Source organism: Panthera tigris, chromosome C2 (genome assembly GCF_018350195.1).
Source record: "Panthera tigris isolate Pti1 chromosome C2, P.tigris_Pti1_mat1.1, whole genome shotgun sequence".
Classification (NCBI taxonomy): domain Eukaryota; kingdom Metazoa; phylum Chordata; class Mammalia; order Carnivora; family Felidae; genus Panthera; species Panthera tigris.
The window spans coordinates 86,344,744-86,363,577 of record NC_056668.1 but is presented as its reverse complement, the minus strand read 5'-3'; the positions used below and the strand labels follow the sequence as shown (position 1 = coordinate 86,363,577).

General features: G+C 41.6%; 1 protein-coding gene across 1 annotated transcript in view; it reads left to right on the top strand.

Moving 5' to 3' along the window:
* USP13 (ubiquitin specific peptidase 13) overlaps positions 1 to 18,216 on the top strand; it is a 119,359-nt gene extending 101,143 nt beyond the window's left edge. Inside the window, exons 20-21 of the mRNA XM_042998705.1 lie at positions 11,587 to 11,671; positions 13,345 to 18,216. Coding sequence (XP_042854639.1) covers positions 11,587 to 11,671; positions 13,345 to 13,438 — 179 coding nt within the window. The 3' untranslated portion in view covers positions 13,439 to 18,216. The remainder of the gene's footprint in view (positions 1 to 11,586; positions 11,672 to 13,344) is intronic.
* Positions 18,217 to 18,834: the final 618 nt, after the last annotated feature.

Here is an 18,834-nt window from a genome sequence, read left to right as displayed (position 1 = left end):
CTTCACTGAAACTTGTTATCCCGACTGGGTAAGAAAATGATGAGATCTAGTTCTCCCAATTTCCATATTCTTCTAAGAGTCTTGTATTACTTTTTGGAAATTGGTGACTAATGGATGTTACTCAATAATTCATGAGCAGGATTTTATTACATGTTACATATCTATCGGTCCACTTCTTCCTTGATTTTCTGTAATGGACTTTCTTTGGGGATGGTACGTCCTCCTCATGGAAGGAATAAACCACAAGATGGGGCCATTGTAAAGCTGCCAAGATATTTGGCTGCAGAAAGAGGGAGAATCTGATCCTTACATTTTCCTGTTTTCTGATGGAGCTTGGAAGGACCAGTCACTCTCTTACAGATGGTCATTAATGGTCTGGAACAGCCACATCATCTCCCTGGGCTTACTGACTTGGAGTGATCTGCAGGTACTTCTGGTGCTGCTGGTTTTGAGTTTCATCCTTGAATGGGATGTCACGATGATGCTTTTAAGCATCCTTAAATTGCAGGCACTTGGGGCCAAGCTCTGTGGTCTTATTCTTCACTGCCCCCAAATTTAGGGCTCCTGTGGGTGAGGGTAGGGAAGGAGACAGTGATGCACCATGAGAAATCAGGTATAGAATATACTGCATCTAAAAGCAGTAGTAGGTGAAAATTTTAATTATGAAAAGCCAAAGAAGTATAACCCACCCTAACTTACCCATTGCGTTTTGTATCTGATTTTTAAGAAAAACGGATGTTTTTAAAGTAGACTTTCCAGCACCATCTGCCTTGCCCATGGGAGGTGATCATAAAAATGAATGATTGAATGAAGGATGAATGAATGTTGGGAGATAAAGTTTTTGCTGTCTCCATTAAGTGCCAGATGGAGGAATTGGTAGTGTACCGTTTTGTGTTCTATCACATAAATCACAGGAAAAGAAAAAGATGATTTCTTATACTTAGCTGCATTAGCACTCCCAAACTCAAATGTCAGTCACTTCTTTTTTTAAAAATATTAACATTTATATTATTTTTCTTATAATTAAAAAGGGTATTTAATAATTTTAGCAACTTGAGAAAGTGCAGATATATGAAAAGAAGAAAATAAAAATTACTCACAATCCTACTTCCCAGTCATAACCACTATTAATATTTTGTGTGTGTTCTTTAGGCCTTTCTATGAAACTGTATAAAAATGAATATAAATATGTATATTTATGAAAGTAGAACATTCATGGGACGTCTCAGTGACTCAGTCGGTTAAACATCTGACTCTTGATTTCAGCTCAGGTCATGATATCACAGTTTGTGGGATTGAGCCCCATGTTGGTATGGGGGGTGGGCACTCTCAGTGCAGTGCCTACTTGGGATTCTCATTCTCTGTCTGTCCCTCCCCCACTTGTGTGCTCTGTCTCTCAAAATAAATAAAATTAAAAACAACCACAATAAAAAAAGCAAACATTCATTCTGTACATGCTGTTTATAACCTGCTTTTCCCCTGTGTGTGTACATATATGTAAGTCTAAATCGTTGAACGTATGCCAATTTATACACCTGATTTTAGGCCAACTAATCATTATATAAATAAAAGACAGTTGTAGAAAGAGTTTCAAATAATAGGGTTATTTTTACATCCAGAAGATAATAGCAATTATTTTTAAATAATACATGTCTTAAAGGATGAATTCTGTTTACAGAAGTACAACAATACCTCCTTCAGTCACTGTCCAGATAGTAACCATTTGTTCCATGTTTAAGTTTTTTTCTCTTCTGTGCTCCCTTACTTTTTTCTCTATTAAAAATTATTTGATTATTTCCTTAGGGTAAATTTCAGAAGTGAAGTTTTTGAGTCAAAACTGTGTATTTTCAGGGTTTTAATGCAGATTATTACATTGGCCCCCAAAAGCCAGCTCTGGTGACTCTCTTGCTCCCCTGTCCCTCGCACCAGTGCCGTCAGGCTAAGTACTGCCCTTAGTTTTCATATTTTTATTGGCTGGTTGTTTTTCTTCTTGTGTTAATCACTTCCTCATTTCCTTTGGTCCATTTTCCCATTTTTTATTGAGGTTTCATCTGTTTTTTATTGATTTGTATGAGAGTTTCATATATTGCATATTAGCTTGGGAATACCTGGTAGCTCGACAATATTGAGTTTTTCTGGCCAGAAACTTGCTATTTATCCTTTTTTTTTTTTTTTTTTTTTATTCACCTCTCCCTTCGCCCGCCCTTGCAAAGCTATATGGTTTTCTTCATAAACTTCCTGTGTATTTGTGGTTTAGTGTCTTCTCAGAATTACATTTTCTGTTACTTATGAATATAATTTTAATGTATTTTTAAATATAATTTTTCCCCATTATGTTTTCTAAATTGTTACTGCTGAATTTTGGAAAGTTCCTGATCTTGTAATTGGCCATTCTGTAGGGATTCGGTTAGAATTACATTAAACTCATAGAGGTTCACCTTGGGAGATGTGTATTCTGTGTGGGGTAGGTTGTTTACATTCCCAAAACATTGCTTTGGATCTCTTTTTGGGTTGGTGACTTGGTGGAGACATTTGACTTGGTGGTAATGGAGACAATTTAATGGTTTAGGTAATTGTTATTTAGGAGCAAAATGGAGAGCCAAAACCGACAGGAAAACCAAGTAAAACCAACAAACTCCGTTTTCCGGTTCTGCTGTAAGTGGAAGGAGAGCTGAGCCAAGCTTATCTAAGCAAAAAGGGAAGTATTGTATCATAAAACCTGGACAGTCCCAGGGAGACCATGCCCTTGATTCTGGGACTGAACCCCCCCCCCCCCTTTTTTTTAGTTTGTTTTAGAGAGAGAGACGGAATGTGCTAGTGTGAGGGGGAGAGGGGGCAGAGGGAAAGAGACAGAGAGAATCTTAAGCAGGCTCCATGCTCCACGAGGAGCCCAGCACAGGGCTCGATCCCACCACCCTGGGATCATGACCTAAGCTGAAATCACAAGTCCAGATGCTTAACTGACTGAGCCACCCAGGCGCCCCTGGGACTGAAACCCTTATATCTGTTTGTTCCCCTTGGCTCTGCTTCCTCTGGGTTGGTGCCACTCTCAGACAGTGTCTCCCTAATGGCCCTGAGGTGACTTCCAGTGCCTCCTACAATGTATGTCTCCAGGTTAAAATCCAGCGGAGTACTGTCCTGGAGTTCTTAGCGAAGGTCCTGAGAATCTGAGTCATGTGCTGCCCAGCCTTCCCCTGATCACTGGACCCACTCATGGAACCTGAGGGTGGAGACCTTCCTTCCTAGCTTGTGATCTGAAAAGGGAAGGGAGTAGCCCTGGACCAGGAATATCAGCGTCATCTGTGAACTGGTTAGAAATGAATATTCTTGGGCGCTACTCTAGACCTATCGAATTAGGACCTCACAGGTGGTCCAGCAATTTAGGAGTCAGCAAGCCCTCTAGGTGGTTCTAATTCAGCCAAACTTTGGGAACCACCACCCTACAAGCCAGGTTAGGTTACCATTGCCTTAAGAAGGAGGACAGTGGCTGCTGGGACATCACTATACCATGTTAATGTGGAAAATAATGGCAAGATAGGTGTTTGAATTAGGAAAAAAGTGACTATATAAGGACAGGGATTACTGAAGCACTTGTACTGGGGCACCTGGGTGGCTCAGTCGGTTAAGTGTCTGACTGGCTCAGGTCGTGATCTTGTGGTTTGTGAGTTGGGGCCCTGCGTCAGGCTCTGTGGCGACAGCTCAGAGCCTGGGAGCCTGCTTCAGATTCTATGTCTCCCTCCCTCTCTCCCCCTCCCTCAGTAGAACTCTGTCTCTGTCTCTCTCTCTCTCTCAAAAATAAACATTTAGAAAAATTAAGAAAAAAGAAGGGTTAATGCTAACAACACTGGGTGAAATAGCGTGTCACTTATTGAATGCCTGCTAAGGCACCAGCTACTTCCTCCACAGCTTTCCTTCACTCCTTACGGCTGGGTGTTCAGATGAGGAAATAGGGACCTGACAAGTTAGGTGACTTGGTGGTGGGAGAACCAGCTTGGAATTCAGGTCTGTCTGATTTTGAAACCTGTGTACCTCCTCCTTCATCTTACTGAAGATTTTCTAAATTGGAAGGGAAGGAGGAGTCTGTTTTTCAAAAGGCTCTATTTATCATCATATTCTGCACATTGTAGGGCTATCACCTAACTTTCTGTTGAGTTTTTAAATATTATAAAAAGTGCAAAAATCAGGCCTTTCAGTCTGACCTATCTGGGCTTTTGCCATTTGCAAAATTATTTCTGTTTCTGTGTTGTGCTTAACGAGCATTTAATCTTTCTTTCTTTCTTTCTTTCTTTCTTTCTTTCTTTCTTTCTTTTTTTTTAAGAACTCACTGATTGCCAATGTAATTAAAATGTGATTAGGCTGTGATTACTCAAAATCTGCTCTGGCTCCTTCAGCCGCATCGCTGTAATGGCACAGACAGCTTCTACTGCAGCTGAGATTTTCCAGCAAGGGGAGCAGAGAGACATTTATATAATGGTGGGTCTCCCAAAGTGTCAGGGTCCCTGAGGGATGCAACGGGAATAGGATCCACAGAGCAGGAGGTACAACCACGCAACGGAGCTAAACACAGGTGGTCTACTGGAAAGCAACACACACTTAATGCAGCTGGGCTCCTGAGCCCATGCATTTCAGTATCTGCTTGTAATTCCTATAGGCCTTTTTTTTTTTTTTAAATGGTATTATTGGAAGTTAAGAGGAAGCCAGTCTGAAATAAGCTAATTTATACTAAAGTATGAATGACTGAGAACTATTAAGCTTTGGAGGGGATTGGTTGATATTTAGAGTTTTAGGCAGTATAAGAAAGAGAAGTCAAGAGGTTTTGGTAATTTTGAGCTGGCTGAGGTTGGGGAGCCCATTTGTAGGCTCTTTAAGACTCTGTCTTTGTTGTCAGCTGCCTTAAGCTGTTCTTGATTTACCCAAATGCTCCTTTTGCTTTTTTTGGGAATTCTGAAGTTTTCTCAAAGCTCCAAATCCAAATCTACCCTGTTCTCTCCCCCCCACCTCCCACTGTGTTCTTTTCTCAGAGCAGTGATGAGGGAAATCAAGCTGTTCTGGGTAGAAATTGTTTGCAGATATAAGGTATTTGTGAGTCAAATGTTAATAAATTGGGAATGATATCCACCACCCCCCCCCCCCCACCGTTGTACAGAAGGAGTTAGAGGTGGGTAATGGATCCAGTTATTCCAGTTAGGAAGATTCAGTTGGAAGACTCAGTTTGGGTTTCTTACCAAAAAGCTGTGGAGCCCCTGGGGTCTCGCTGGTCCTTTCAAGGAATCTGTTGGTGTTTGTGTACTCTGTGCATGCTCTGTAGACTAACTAATGTGTCACACCCTTACAAGATAGTACTGCTTTTCAAATATACAGCATATAGATGCTATAATGGCTTAACAAATATAAATTCATTGAACTGCACTTCCGAATCTAGAGTTGCTTTAGGTCATTACGAGTTGTTGAACTATACTTTTCAAAAAGGTAAAATCATGATTTTCAGGTACATATAAACTGAGCACGTATCACAGATTTTCTTTGACTCATTAATTACTGAGGGGACCAGTTAGTTTTTATTACTGGTTCAAAGCATCGGAGAAGCCAGGATGTTGAAAGATAATTTGACTGCTGAGTTAAATATAAAATTAGTGTCTCAGGGTCATAAATCCTTGAGGGTATACAATCCACTGGAAAGAAATTTTTTGTACTTTTACCAAACAAAAATCTACAAGTTAATGAGTAACTTTACTAAGTCTGGGACCTTTAGTCAGTAGTAAGCAGTGAGATGAACTTTCATTCCCCTAGACTGAGGCCAGCAAGCCTTTCCTCTAAAGGGCCGGAGAGTAAATGTTTCAGGCTTTGTGGGCCATAATTATGTCATCTGGTATTTTTGTCCCTCTCCTCCTTCCTTTCTCCTTGGCAGTACAGAAGTAGTCTGAGGGCTGGATTTGGCTTATGAGCCATCATAGTATGCCAGTCCCTACCCTAGACAACCCTTGGGTGGCTATTCCTCCATATGACATGAAAGGGCAGGCTGCCTGGCTCCTCTGTTTTCCACGTGCCACCCTTGTTTTCTGACAGTCCTTTCTCAAAGAATAAAATCAGGGTATAGTCGCTGTTTTATTGTTTAGGGGCAGTGGTGGTAAAATTTTGATATTAAAAAATTCTTCATATTAGGAAGGTTGGACACATTTTTCTAATGTTCAAAAAAGGACAAGTTTTGTTGGGAGAGGGAAGTGAGGGGGAAAGATGTGAGTTGGAGACACTGTTTAATTCTGGCTTTCTAGAGGGACATAGTGGTTTAGGCAGTTTTGTCCAGCTCTTCCGGGTACTTCCAGAGTTTCTCTGTTGCAAGTCAGTATTTAAAAAATGATTTGCCTTGCCTCAAACTGCTTTTTCTATCTCCGTGAAGAGGGGTCTGCACATTTTTTGGGAGTGTGTGCACTGATGCTGTTTTTTTAGAGGGAGGCCTCTGGGAACTTGGAGAAGAATCAGCAGTAGCTGCCCTGTTGGGTTTATTCGCCTTCACTTTCTCTTTTGGAAGCAAATATCAATTGAGATTTCTTACCTGTTGAGTTTTTGCAAATGCATTGGGAGAGATGCTCTCTTTTGCTGGCGGTTCCAGCAGGAGGTCTTGAATAATGCATGGGGTGGTTGCTTATATTGATAAACATTGTTAATTTTAATTATAGGACTAAGATTTATGCTAATCCTTTTTTTTTCTTTAATTCATTTTTATGATTCTGAGTATACATTGAATTGTGTTTTTTTTTTTTTTTTTTTTTTTTTTCAACGTTTTTTATTTATTTTTGGGACAGAGAGAGACAGAGCATGAACGGGGGAGGGGCAGAGAGAGAGGGAGACACAGAATCGGAAACAGGCTCCAAGCCATCAGCCCAGAGCCTGACGTGGGGCTCGAACTCAGGGACCGCGAGATCGTGACCCGGCTGAAGTCGGACGCTTAACCGACTACGCCACCCAGGCGCCCCTACATTGAATTGTTTTTAACCAAAGAGAGGAGAAATGCCTTTGGGGGCTTGGGAATGTATGGATCCATCCCTTTCTCTGTCTTGTTTTGTCAACTCATTGGCTGTGTTGGGGTCTAAGCCATGTTTCATTGTATGACCCGTGCTTAATGTGAGCAATGTTCATTAGATACTCTGTTCAATTATTTACATCATTGTTTTGGGGATCAGTTCCGTGGGAGGGGGGAAGTCTTGGTTAGGGTATCATGTCCTGTCTTTATTTCATGAAGACTCTAAGAGAGCAGCTTCATTTTGGGAGACCAGTACTGTATCTCAGACTGAAGTATTGGAATTTGATATAGAATTATTCCAAAGAGTTAAAAAAAATTTTTTTTAATGTTTATTCATTTTTGAGAGAGAGAGAGAGAGAGTTAATGGGGGGGGGGGATGGTGCAGAGAGAGAGGGAGACACAGAAACCGAAGCAGGCTGCAGGCTCCAGGCTCCGAGCTGTCGCACAGAGGCAGATGTGGGGCTTGAACCCGAGAACCACTGAGATCATGACCTGAGCTGAAGTTGGATGCTTAACCAACTGAGCCACCCAGACACCCCATTCCAAAGAGTTTTAAAAACCAGCCAGGGTCTAGAAACATGAACCGGTCTCTGCCCACACTCTCCCTTGCTTACTGTAGGGTAGGTTCTTAGTGTTGGGGGTGCCAAGGGGAGGGAAGACCAAAAAGGGTGCTTGGGTCACTATTTCAAAAACTAAGTGCCAGGCAAAATGATTGCCACTCATAATTGTTTTTGCCTGGTTTCAGGTTTTAAACTTGGATTTTATTTATTGATTGATTGACTTAGTCATCAGTTGATATGACAGCTAACAACAAAAATTTAGTTAATGATGGGAAAAGCAATCCCCTCTGAATGATATCTTTTTTAATAATTATTTTTTTAAAGTTTATTTTGAGAGAGAGAGAGGGGAGGGAGGGAGGGATGGGCAGAGAGAGAGGTAAAGAATAAATCTCAAGCAGGCTCCACACTGTCAGCTTGCAGCCCGACGTGGGCCCCGAAGTCACAAACTGTAAGATTGTGACCTGAGCTGAAATCAAGAGTCAGATGCTTGACTGAGCCTACCAGGAACCCCCTTTTTTAATAATTATTTTACTAATTTATATTTTGGTAGGTGGTTTATAAAATATATACAATATAAGATGATATAAAAACAAGTGAAGAAATGGAGTGAACGGAGTTGTTCTCTAATTCATACATTTATTTATATGTTCAGCAAATACCTATGAAGCATCTATTGCATGCTAAGCCACCATTCTCTGTGTCAGGAATATTTCAGTAAACATAACAGACCGACTTCTTATCCTTATGGAGATATATTCTAATCTGAGATAAAAGGAGATAGACAATAAATAAACACACAAGTAAGTATGTAATGTGACAGGAGTTACTTCATGCTGTGTGGACAGTAATAAAGCAAGGTTGGGGGTGAGCTTAGGAGTGAGGGTGGGGGTGGAAGGGAGAGTTGCTCTTTTACAAGGTGGTTCAGGAAGTCCTCTCCGAGGTGATATTTCATCCATGGTCTCAATGAAGTAAGGAGTGAAGTAAGTAAATGACATCTGAAAGAATAGTTTCGGAGAGGGAACAATAATAGAGGCTTGAAGGCCAGAACATGCTGGGTGTTTGAGGAGTAACCAGGAGGTTAGAGTAGCTGGGATGGAGTGAGGGGGAGAAGGGGAGTAGCCAGGGTGGAGTGAGGGGGAGGGGGGAGTAGCCATGGTGGAGTAAGGGGGATGGTGTGTAGCAGGGGTGGAGTGTGGGGGAGAAGGGGAGTAGCCCAGGTGGAGTGAGGGGGAGAAGGGGAATAGCTGGGATGGAGTGAGGGGGAGCAAGGGAATAGTTGGGGTGGAGTGAGGGGGAGGGGGGAAGTAGCTGAGGTGATGTGAAGGGGATAGGGGAAGTAGCCAGGGTGGAGTGAGGGGGAGAGGGGCAGGAGATTGGCCTCATAGGTCATTGTGAGAGGAAGAGTTTACTGTGAGATACAGGATGCCACTGGGAAGATTTTGAATAGTAGTAATCACAGTTTGACTTCCATTTAAAGACCACTGTGGGGGCGCCTGGGTGGCGCAGTCGGTTAAGCGTCCGACTTCAGCCAGGTCACGATCTCGCGGTCCGTGAGTTCGAGCCCCGCGTCAGGCTCTGGGCTGATGGCTCGGAGCCTGGAGCCTGTTTCCGATTCTGTGTCTCCCTCTCTCTCTGCCCCTCCCCCGTTCATGCTCTGTCTCTCTCTGTCCCAAAAATAAATAAAAAACGTTGAAAAAAAATTTAAAAAAAAAAATAAAGACCACTGTGACAGCCATACTGAGAATAGTCAGTAGAGGGCGAGGGAGGAAGCAAGGAGCCCAGATAGGGGGCTGTTGTAAAAATTCAGACAAGTGATGACAGTAACTAGGATCAGGCATTACTAGTGGAGGTGGTAAAAAGTGGTTGGATGCTGGATATATTTTGAAGGAAATGCTGACAGGATTTGCTGATGCATTGGATGTGTGTAAAGAGCCTGAGGAGACATGAAACTGATATAACATTGTGTGTCAACTATACTCAAAAAAATTTACCGAAAAGAAAAATAAAGATGGGTGTCAAAGAGAAGTCAAAATTTTGTCCTGAATGGAAGAATGGAATCACCATTAACTGAGGTGGATAAGGCCGAAGAGGGAATGCTCAACAAACTGGAAATGAAAGGAGCTTTCTCAACCTGACAAAGAGCATCTACAAAAACCCCATAGCTCATATCATGCGTAATGGTGAAAGACTAAATGTTTTTCCTCTAAGGTCAGGAACAAGACAGGGATGTCCACTCTTGCCATTTCTATTTAGCATTGTAATAGAATATTCTAGCTAAGGCAATTAGGCAAGAAAAAGAAATAAAAGGCATCCAAGTTAGCAAAGAAGAAGTATAACTTCTGTCTATTTGCAGATGATATAATTTTGTATATAGAAAATCCAAAGGAATTCACTAAAAACTTTTAGGACTAATAAATGGATTTAACAAGATTATAAGAAACAAGATCAGCATACAAAATTCAATTGTATTTCTGGGCATTAGCAATGAACATTCCAGAAATTAAGAAAATAATTCCATTTAACTCCATGCAATGGGATGAGATCACCCGAAGAGAGTGTGTAGAATGGAGAAAAGAAAGGTCTGAGGTCTAAGTTCCAGGTCATCAGTGTTTGAAGGTCAGGGAGACGAGGAGGAGCCCACGAGGCAGCTGAACAACCAAGAGACAGTTGTGTCCTGGGGGCAAATATTTGAGGAAGGAGCAGGTGATCAGCAGTGCGTGATGTGAAGTGAAGGGGGAGTAAGGTCGGGACTTGTGGGAAAGTAAGTGGATGAGCCTGAGTGAACAGCAAAGGAGAGAAGGAATTAGAGAGGGAGGGTCAAGGGAAAGAGTGTGTCCAGAAACAATACTTTGGAAAATGCAATACAAATTAAGCACTAGAAAAATGAACAGGTAAGCTGATTTTCTTTCCTTATTAGATTCAACAGACATGAATACTGTTCTGAAATTATTATGAAAGTTTGTAAACACTCCGTCGTGGCCTGTAACAGTTTGCAGAGTGGATGGGTACCAGTCCATGGAGCCCACTCAGTGTTTTTAGATTGAGGTCTGGCCCGGGGAGCATGAGCTGAAATTCATTCAGAATGGGGATGTCCAGAATACTTTGCTAGATGGCAGGAGGTACTTGTTAGAGAATAAACATCGGTCTTACACTAAGGCTCTGTATTTTCTTCTTCAGAAAGCGTGAAGTCTGAATTTTGGTCCTGTATCGTTGTGAGCAAGTCAGAATCCACAAGAAGCCTACTGTGAAGCATTAGCCTTTTCTATAAATGACAACAGCTCTCTGCTGTCTTCCTCATAATCCTGACATTTGTATAGTATTTTAGTCTGAATTGCTCACTTACGCCTTATACAACCTTGTGAAGTGGGTGGATTTTTTAATCACTGTGAAGAAACGAGCTCAGAAAGAGGAAACCACTTTCTGCTCTCATGCTGCTTAGAAGTGAGAGAGCCAGGACTTCCCCGTTAGACCCATGAGCTTGCTACCAGACTTGGCTATGGGATTTTAAAGCCCCTTCCAGATAGGAATCTAATGTCAGCTGTGCTTTGATAGTTTATGTCCTGTGTTGTGATGAATTTGCAGGTCAAATTTGATGTCACTTTGGGTGTGTGTGTGGGTGGGTGGGTGTGTGTGTTCTCAGCATAGCAAGGTAAACAGTCTTTGTCTTTCAATCTAAACAGTTGCTAGGGTTCACTGTTGTTGGCTTTAATTTTTTTTAAGTTCATTTATTTATGAGAGGTAGAGACAGCAAGAGTGGGGAAGGGGCAGAGAGAGAGGGAGACACAGAATCTGAAGCAGGCTCCTTCAGGCTCTGAGCTGTCAGCACAGAGCCCGGTGCAGGGCTCAAACTCACAAACTGTGAGATCATGACCTGAGCTGAAGTCGGATGCTTAACCAACTGAGCCCCATAGGCGCCCCCACTGTTCTTGGCTTTAAATTCTAATCAGAAGCGGCTTTGGTTTCTGGTAATGCTGCCTTGTAACAGAGGTGTTTCTTCTTTCATAGTGTATGAATTATTTGCGTTCATCAGTCACATGGGAACATCTACAATGAGTGGCCATTATGTTTGCCATATTAAAAAGGAAGGAAGGTAAGTCTTTTTTAGAAGGTAAATGATATCCATGTTTTATTAAGCACCTACTGTATGCCAGGGACTCTACTAGGTGTATATTATTGTTATATTATTTCATTTGGCTCTCAACAATGGTTTTGTAGGGATATACTCTTAAAGCCATTTTACACATCAAGACACAGGAGGCTCAGAGAAGTTGAATAGCTTGAACTTAGCCTGTAAGTAGCTGGTATTCAAAGCCTCTCTCAACCATTATACCAAAGTGACTTCCCAAAATTAAGATACATCCTGCAGCCGAATGTGTAGATATTTGGGACCTCCATAGGATTGCCAGTTTTAGCCAACAAAATGAGAAAACTGGATGCCCTGGAAATTTGAATTTCAGATAAACAACGAATAACTTTTTAGTATAAACATGTCTTCAGTATTACGTGGGATGTATTTACACTAAAAAATTGTTTGTTGCTTGCCTGCCATTTAAATCTAACTGGGTATCCTGTGTTTTATCTGGCGTCCCTAAACATCCACTGTTTTGCCTTATTGTGGCCTTACAGTGGGCTTCTTGGCTTCTTAAGTAGAACTGCTATGTGTGTGGTGAGCCGGGAATAAGACATCTACGGCATGTGAGGTTGCTGCTCTCTTCAGAACCTTCTCCTTGGGCTGGATCCCCACACACCCCACTGGTTTGTCTTCCTTGAGCTTTCCTCTGAGCAGCCTGTGTGTCGGCCTCCTGCTTGAGGCAATGCTCAGCCCCTGGGATGCTGGAGAAATGGAGTCTTGCCCTGTCCTGGTGGGATGTTGATCTCTCATACAACAAGATGCACTGCAGGGGAGACACGTCCCCCCACCCCTGCGACTTGGTTGTGCCCCTTTTTGGTACGTCTTTTAGTGCTGTCATCTTAACTTGATTAATGAAACAGTTGCACACAGACACTTGATTTATAGTGAGAATTTTTTTTATTACTAAGCAAAATATTCTTCTTAAGAAAATGAGCTTAATTATAATTTAAAAAGCCATACAGTTCATGGCAAGGAATTTGTAAAGTGCAAAAACATGCAAAGGATATGTCATTTGAAAGCCTAAAGATAATCATTGTTTATATTTTGATAACCCTTCTCTTTGTTTTATTATTTTCGTTGGGAGAGGGTATATGTCTATGTACATATGCTATATATAAATGTACGTATGTATTTACAACTTTTCTAAAAGAGTAAAGTATGCACACAGCACATACAATTTTTTAACCTTTTTCTCCACTTCATACCGTATTGAAATAATTTTCCCACTTTACCAAATATTCCTTGAAGACATTTTAATAGTTGTACAGTAGTTCACCACATGGCTCTTTACTTCTTACTTTTACCTAGTTTTATGTCTCAGGCTGAAATAAGTGCTGTCGTACATAATTCTTTGACTTAATTTCTGAGGCCATCTATGGATTTCTACAAAAGGGGTTATGAGATCAAAGGGTTTAAAATGTTTGGAAACCCCTTTAATGACCACTTTTGAGCTCAAGAATAAAAAAAGTAGTAGTAAATTCCCACCAGTGTTCTGTTCCTTTTTATACAACAGGCTTGGGTTTGGTTGTCTTAAGACATCTTGACTATTATAAGGATGGAGCAGTAACTTTTTTTCCGCTAAGCTTCCTGGGACTGACTGAAATCATCGAATTCTTCTCTTTTGTTTTCAGATGGGTGATCTACAATGACCACAGGGTGTGTGCCTCAGAAAGGCCCCCTAAGGACCTGGGCTACATGTACTTTTACCACAGGGTACCACGCTGAGCCTCAGATGTGCCAGTTGGCCAGAAGAAGCCACACGCCTTTTTAATTTGCCAAAAAAAAAAAAAAAAAAAAAAAAAAAAAAAAAAAAAAAAGCAGAAGTTGGGACAGCCAGACATGAAATGAAGGAATACATGGGGGTATTTATAGTTTATTTAAAGAACATCATTTGACGCCTTCTGAAATAGAACTGGGAAGGAATTTCTATTAGTGATGATACACTACTGTAGATAGTTTTTCTTTTTATAAATGTTCAAGGAGAGGATGATTAAAAAAAAAAAAGTATTTATACTGCTGGTGGGGGATCTGCCAGTGTCACACCAAAAATGGGAATGTGCCATCAGCCCTCTGTTATGCTTTGGGGGCCCATGGTGTGGCCTCACCCCCAAATAAATGAGAAGCCCATTTTTGTTTCATATCAAAAATCAGTAATGGGATGGGCTTTATTTGTGACATAGTTTTTTCATTACACACAATTTCTGACCTGTCCATGTATAGAAGATAAGAGCATCTGCAATGAAAGGTATTTTTAATTTAATCGTATCAAAATTCATAATGTGATTGTGTGAATGTGTGAGGGTGAGACTGTTATCGTCAACCAGGAAATCTATGACGGGCTAGTTTTTAAAGGTTAAAGCAGTTGGTCTTAAGCATAGCTGAGAAAAGCAAGTAACTATTTTAAAGAAACTATAACTCAGGATCAGTTTTAAAAATTGGTTCCCCACTTAGATTTTCAGGAGTAAAAAGGGCTGAGTTGTCCCTTTAAAAAAGTGTTGTCAAGAATCCACCTGGGTTTGTGACATTTTGTGGGAGAATGCCGGATGCCCACAGCAGCACAACATTGTTCTTTGCCAAATAAAAGTAGATGAATTCTGGTTCTCAGCAGCCCTTCTCCCTAAGGCATAGTATGTATTTTTAGTTAAAATAGCTAATCTTACCATAACACGTAACAACTCCCTGGAATCCCACTAAGTGCCCCAAATTTGTCTGTAATTTTCTTGTCCCTGAGCTCTTCGCCTGCCTCCATTTTTACATTTTTCTGGGGCTAGAGTCTCCTCTTGGCCCTTTCTGGGCTAATCACCTCCTGACTTGCCTTTGCTGCTTGTTTGCTGTGACCAGCAGTGTGATCTTGGGCACCTTCAGGGCTTCAGATGCAAGGAAGCTTTATATGACATTGTGAAAAACCATCATTTCCATTTTGGTGTTTTAGTATTTTTGTTGCAACCTGGGATTAGATCAGGGTTTCAAATGTGATGAAAAAGTGCAACAAGAGTGGTGTATAATCTTCCTGCAGCTCTGTACCGAATTCTAGAGTCTCTGGAGTTTCTATTTCAGATTATCCAGTCAAATGAAGAAGGATCTACTGCAGTCTGCCTAACGTGTATTTGATTGGTAGAAAGGATCTGTCTAGAAACTGTAGGAAAATAAAGTAGAACCAGTTGGGTAAAATACCACATGGACAAGTGGATTGCAACACGGTGAGTTGTGAGCAGTCAGGATTCTGGTCAAGATCGGGGCTCCTTTTACAGGAGATTAGCTACGCTGTATGTCTGAGGAGCACTGAGCCGGAGGCTGGGAGCCTGGAGACTTGGGTGCTGCCCCTAGCTGGGCAAGACCCTCATCCTCCCTGTGCCTCAGCTTCCTTATCTGCACAATAACACCTGCTCTCTCTTTCCAGCTGTGCTTTGAGGATAGATACGTGAGGTTTGATACGGTGACCCTTGAAAGAGTAGCAGGTGGTATGCCGTGTGGGTCCCAGTAGAGTGTGCTCCCTCCTTCTCTCGTCTGATGTTTTCTTCAATTTGGGAACAAATGCAATTGGCATGAGGAGGGCGCTTATGGTGCAGTAACTCTACTCGGTTGTGCCCACCAGTGCCGCCTTTTAGTGTTGTTTTGGAGATCCTAAAGCAGCCCCACTCTGTCACATGAGTCCCTGGCTCCTGTAGAAATTCCCACACAAAGCAGCCTTACAAAATCCAGTCTCCTTGGCTGAGTGTCCTAGAATACTGACTCCAAACACACATGAAAAATGACTCGTTTTCAATGCTCTTACAAAGTGAAGGCCTTCTTCGGGGGTCGGGGGATAACTGGGGGTTTGGATTGAAATGCGAACAAAGATAGCATGTGTATTTTGAACAAAATAAAAATTTTGTAATAAAACTTTGCAAAATGGTGTAAAATCAGAACAAGATTATAGGCTATCCATTATTTAACTTCTTCAAGTAGAAAAATAAACTTAGCCCTTTTGATGCCTAAACATATTGTAAGAGAATATTACTATGGCTGCCTTTTTTTCCTGCCTCACAAAACAAAGGGCTATTTCTACAAGGCAAAGTTTTGTATATGTGCTATTCTTTATTTCAGATTGAGAGTTGGGGAAAAACTGGAGCAAATAATGTGTTTCTTTCTTGCTTTTAAAAGTGTGTTTATATGTATACCTTAATATATACGAGGCAGATTTCCCTGGAATAAAAGTCTGGAACATACTCCTTAATTTTACCATGTATGTTGACGAGATTATTTGTGACTGAAAACTGGAATAATGTGTGGATTTTGTCAGATTATCAGCCTGTTAGGAGTCCTCTGTGTGAGGCGTGGTGGTGTAATTGTGAAATTCTCACCGTGTGTGGGTGTACGTGTGAAAGAGTGCACCTTTTTTTTCCTGTAAATATCTTTTGATATCCATTTGTGTAAAATCCCAATGAATGTGTCTTTGGAAAATGTATCAAAGTTTTTATTTTGTCAATTGATCTGAATGCCCATATAACTGATCAGAAATCCAGTTTTGGTTCAGATTGGGGGATTTTTTTTAAGGGAAAAAAGCATGCAGAAAGGACTACTGGAAGAATCATGTTTTAATGCCATTTATATCAACATTGCTTCGGTATTTTGAATTGACACGGCTGTTTTCTTCCAACTATAAGAGAATGTGCCTGCTGTTCCCCCACACTCACTTTGAGCTACAGGAAGCCCGGCACAAGTAGCTTGAGCCTGTGACTCCCAACATCATTCTTTCCCATGACCTGCAGTGTCCAGTGTGCGTACCCGGGTTCGTGGCCCGACGCCACTCCAGGTGCCGTGGGCCTTTTACCTCTCTGGGCCTTTTTCTTTACAATGAGTGCGGTAGGCTGGATCAGCTCAGAAGTCCCCTCCTGCCCTAACATTCGATTCTATTTTTATTTTCCTATAGTTACTATGGGGGTTAAACATGTGGGATGAGGGAGCACACAGAGGTTAGATGTAACTTGTTGGTTTGTTATAGGTCGTACTCCCCAGTTTATAATCTGCATCATTTTAGTGTCCCCACCCCAACTTCTCTTCCCACTTCCTTTGGTAATTATCCTCTTTCTCTCCCATTCTTGAAACTTGCCACTTCTTAGTCCACAAGATACCTTGTTCCCATCCCCTTCCAAAATGAAAAAGTCTGTTTAAAACACCTCCTGCGATGAAAAGGCTCGGCACCACTTTCAGCAAATAAATCTGTAACGTGTGTAGACGATTTTCTTACTCTAATTCAGTCATAGCTATGATCCCCAAGTAAGTACTGAGAAAGTTGTCTGTCACAGAAAGGATGTCTCTTCCTCTTGTGAGCATCACTGTTGGTAAATTACAGTATCTCTGTAGTCTGTTGAGGAGATGGCAGGTGCTGAGCAGGAGCAGGGGATGGGATTAGATGGAATGTGATTTCACCCTTTGCCTCGGTCAGAAATCCTAGGTTACAGAGCAAGATTTTGTACTCTTACGTTGGTGTATAAGATCACCTACCCAGTGCCATGAAGATTCCCTACACCGTAAATCATCTTGAAAGAGTTTGTATTAAAATGTGCTGGATCTGTGCTACTGGGTGTAAGGGTCAGTAGCCACATGTAGCTAGTGACCTCTTGAAATTTGGCTTGTCCAAATCGAGATTGTGCTGTTCATGTAAAACATACACCAGATTTTGAAGGCTTGGTACCAAAAAGAAGGGAACGTCAAATATTTCATCAGTATTTTATATTGGTTACATGCTAACATGACAATATTTTAGATAAATAAGCTGTTAATAAAATTTCACTTATTCCTTTTTCTCTCTTTTTTTTTAATATGGCTACCAAAATTAAAATTAGACATGTGGCTGGCATTGCACTTGGACAGGTGCTGCTCTAGGTTCTAGATGGTGTGGAGTCAGCAGTGAGATGCCACGTGTGGAAGGTAATTCTCCCAATAGACAGAAGCAACACACATATTTTCGCTGGAGTCAGCTCGGTGAGGCACAGAATGCCTTCCAGACAGCAGAAGACTTTCTATGTAAAAACCAGTATGTATAAGACTCCAATAAAAAAAAAAAACCAAAACAAAACTAAAGCAAATGAGCCCCAAACTGCGTTCCTTCAGCTTTGCTTAGAAGCTAACTTTGCACTTATTTTTCAAGCATCTTCCGTGTGCCAGGGATGCTGGCTACATGAGGGTGCTGGGCATATTTGCTTCACCTTAGGCAACATTCTCTTGTGGTTTCCCCTCCCCAGGTATTGTGTGGTCCATTCAGAGCTGGGTGTGATGATGTATGGTGTAAATCTCGCCGCTCCTATCGGCCTGGGCAGAGGCTGAGCCTGCTGCCTGCGCCCACCTGCCCAGCAGGTTTGAGGTTGACTCCTGAAAGAGTTGGTATTTATTTTATTTTGCACTAGTCACAGCTGCTGTTAAAATATCTCAACTGTTTGGGGAGAGCATTGCCTGTGATGGAAAGAGAGATGGATGATTTATTGCTTCAGTTGTTTTAAAATTAAAAGCTATTCTCACAATCTGAGGTTCCTCTATGGCTCTTTTTTCTTTTGCAAAATGTCAAGTAAACTGATTCTGCCCTTGGCGGGTTCTCATCCATCAACAGAACAGGTAACCCAAGACAGTGACTGATTTTATTTCTCTTTGGGGTTTCTTGGTGTGGGCACCAAGGCCGCCTCATTCCCATCAATAGTGGAACATCAGCAACGGTGCAAGATGTTTCTTCTGCAAAGGAGGGAGGGGCCGAGGCAGGGAAGTCTTTTAGTCTTTCTCGAATGGATGTCAGGTGCAATACTGGAGTCAGTGGAGACCCTGCTGTGGTTCTGTGGCTCTCAATTTGCTGGTAGCTTCCCTAATGCAGGTGCCAGCATGCTCAATACTGGTTGCACCAAGGGATTTCAGCATTTCGATGGCACCGTGTTTGTAGGTTGTATGAATTTCCTATTGTTGCTGTAACAAAGGATTATAAACTTGGTGGCTCAAGAGAGCACATTTATTAGGTGAGAAGTATGAAAATGGGTCTTACATGGTTAAAATCTAGGTGTTGGCAGGGAAACTCTCTGTGAGAATCCATTCCTTGCCTTTTCCAGCTTCTAGAAACTCTTCTGTTCTTATTCTTTGGCTTGTGGCCTCCTAAC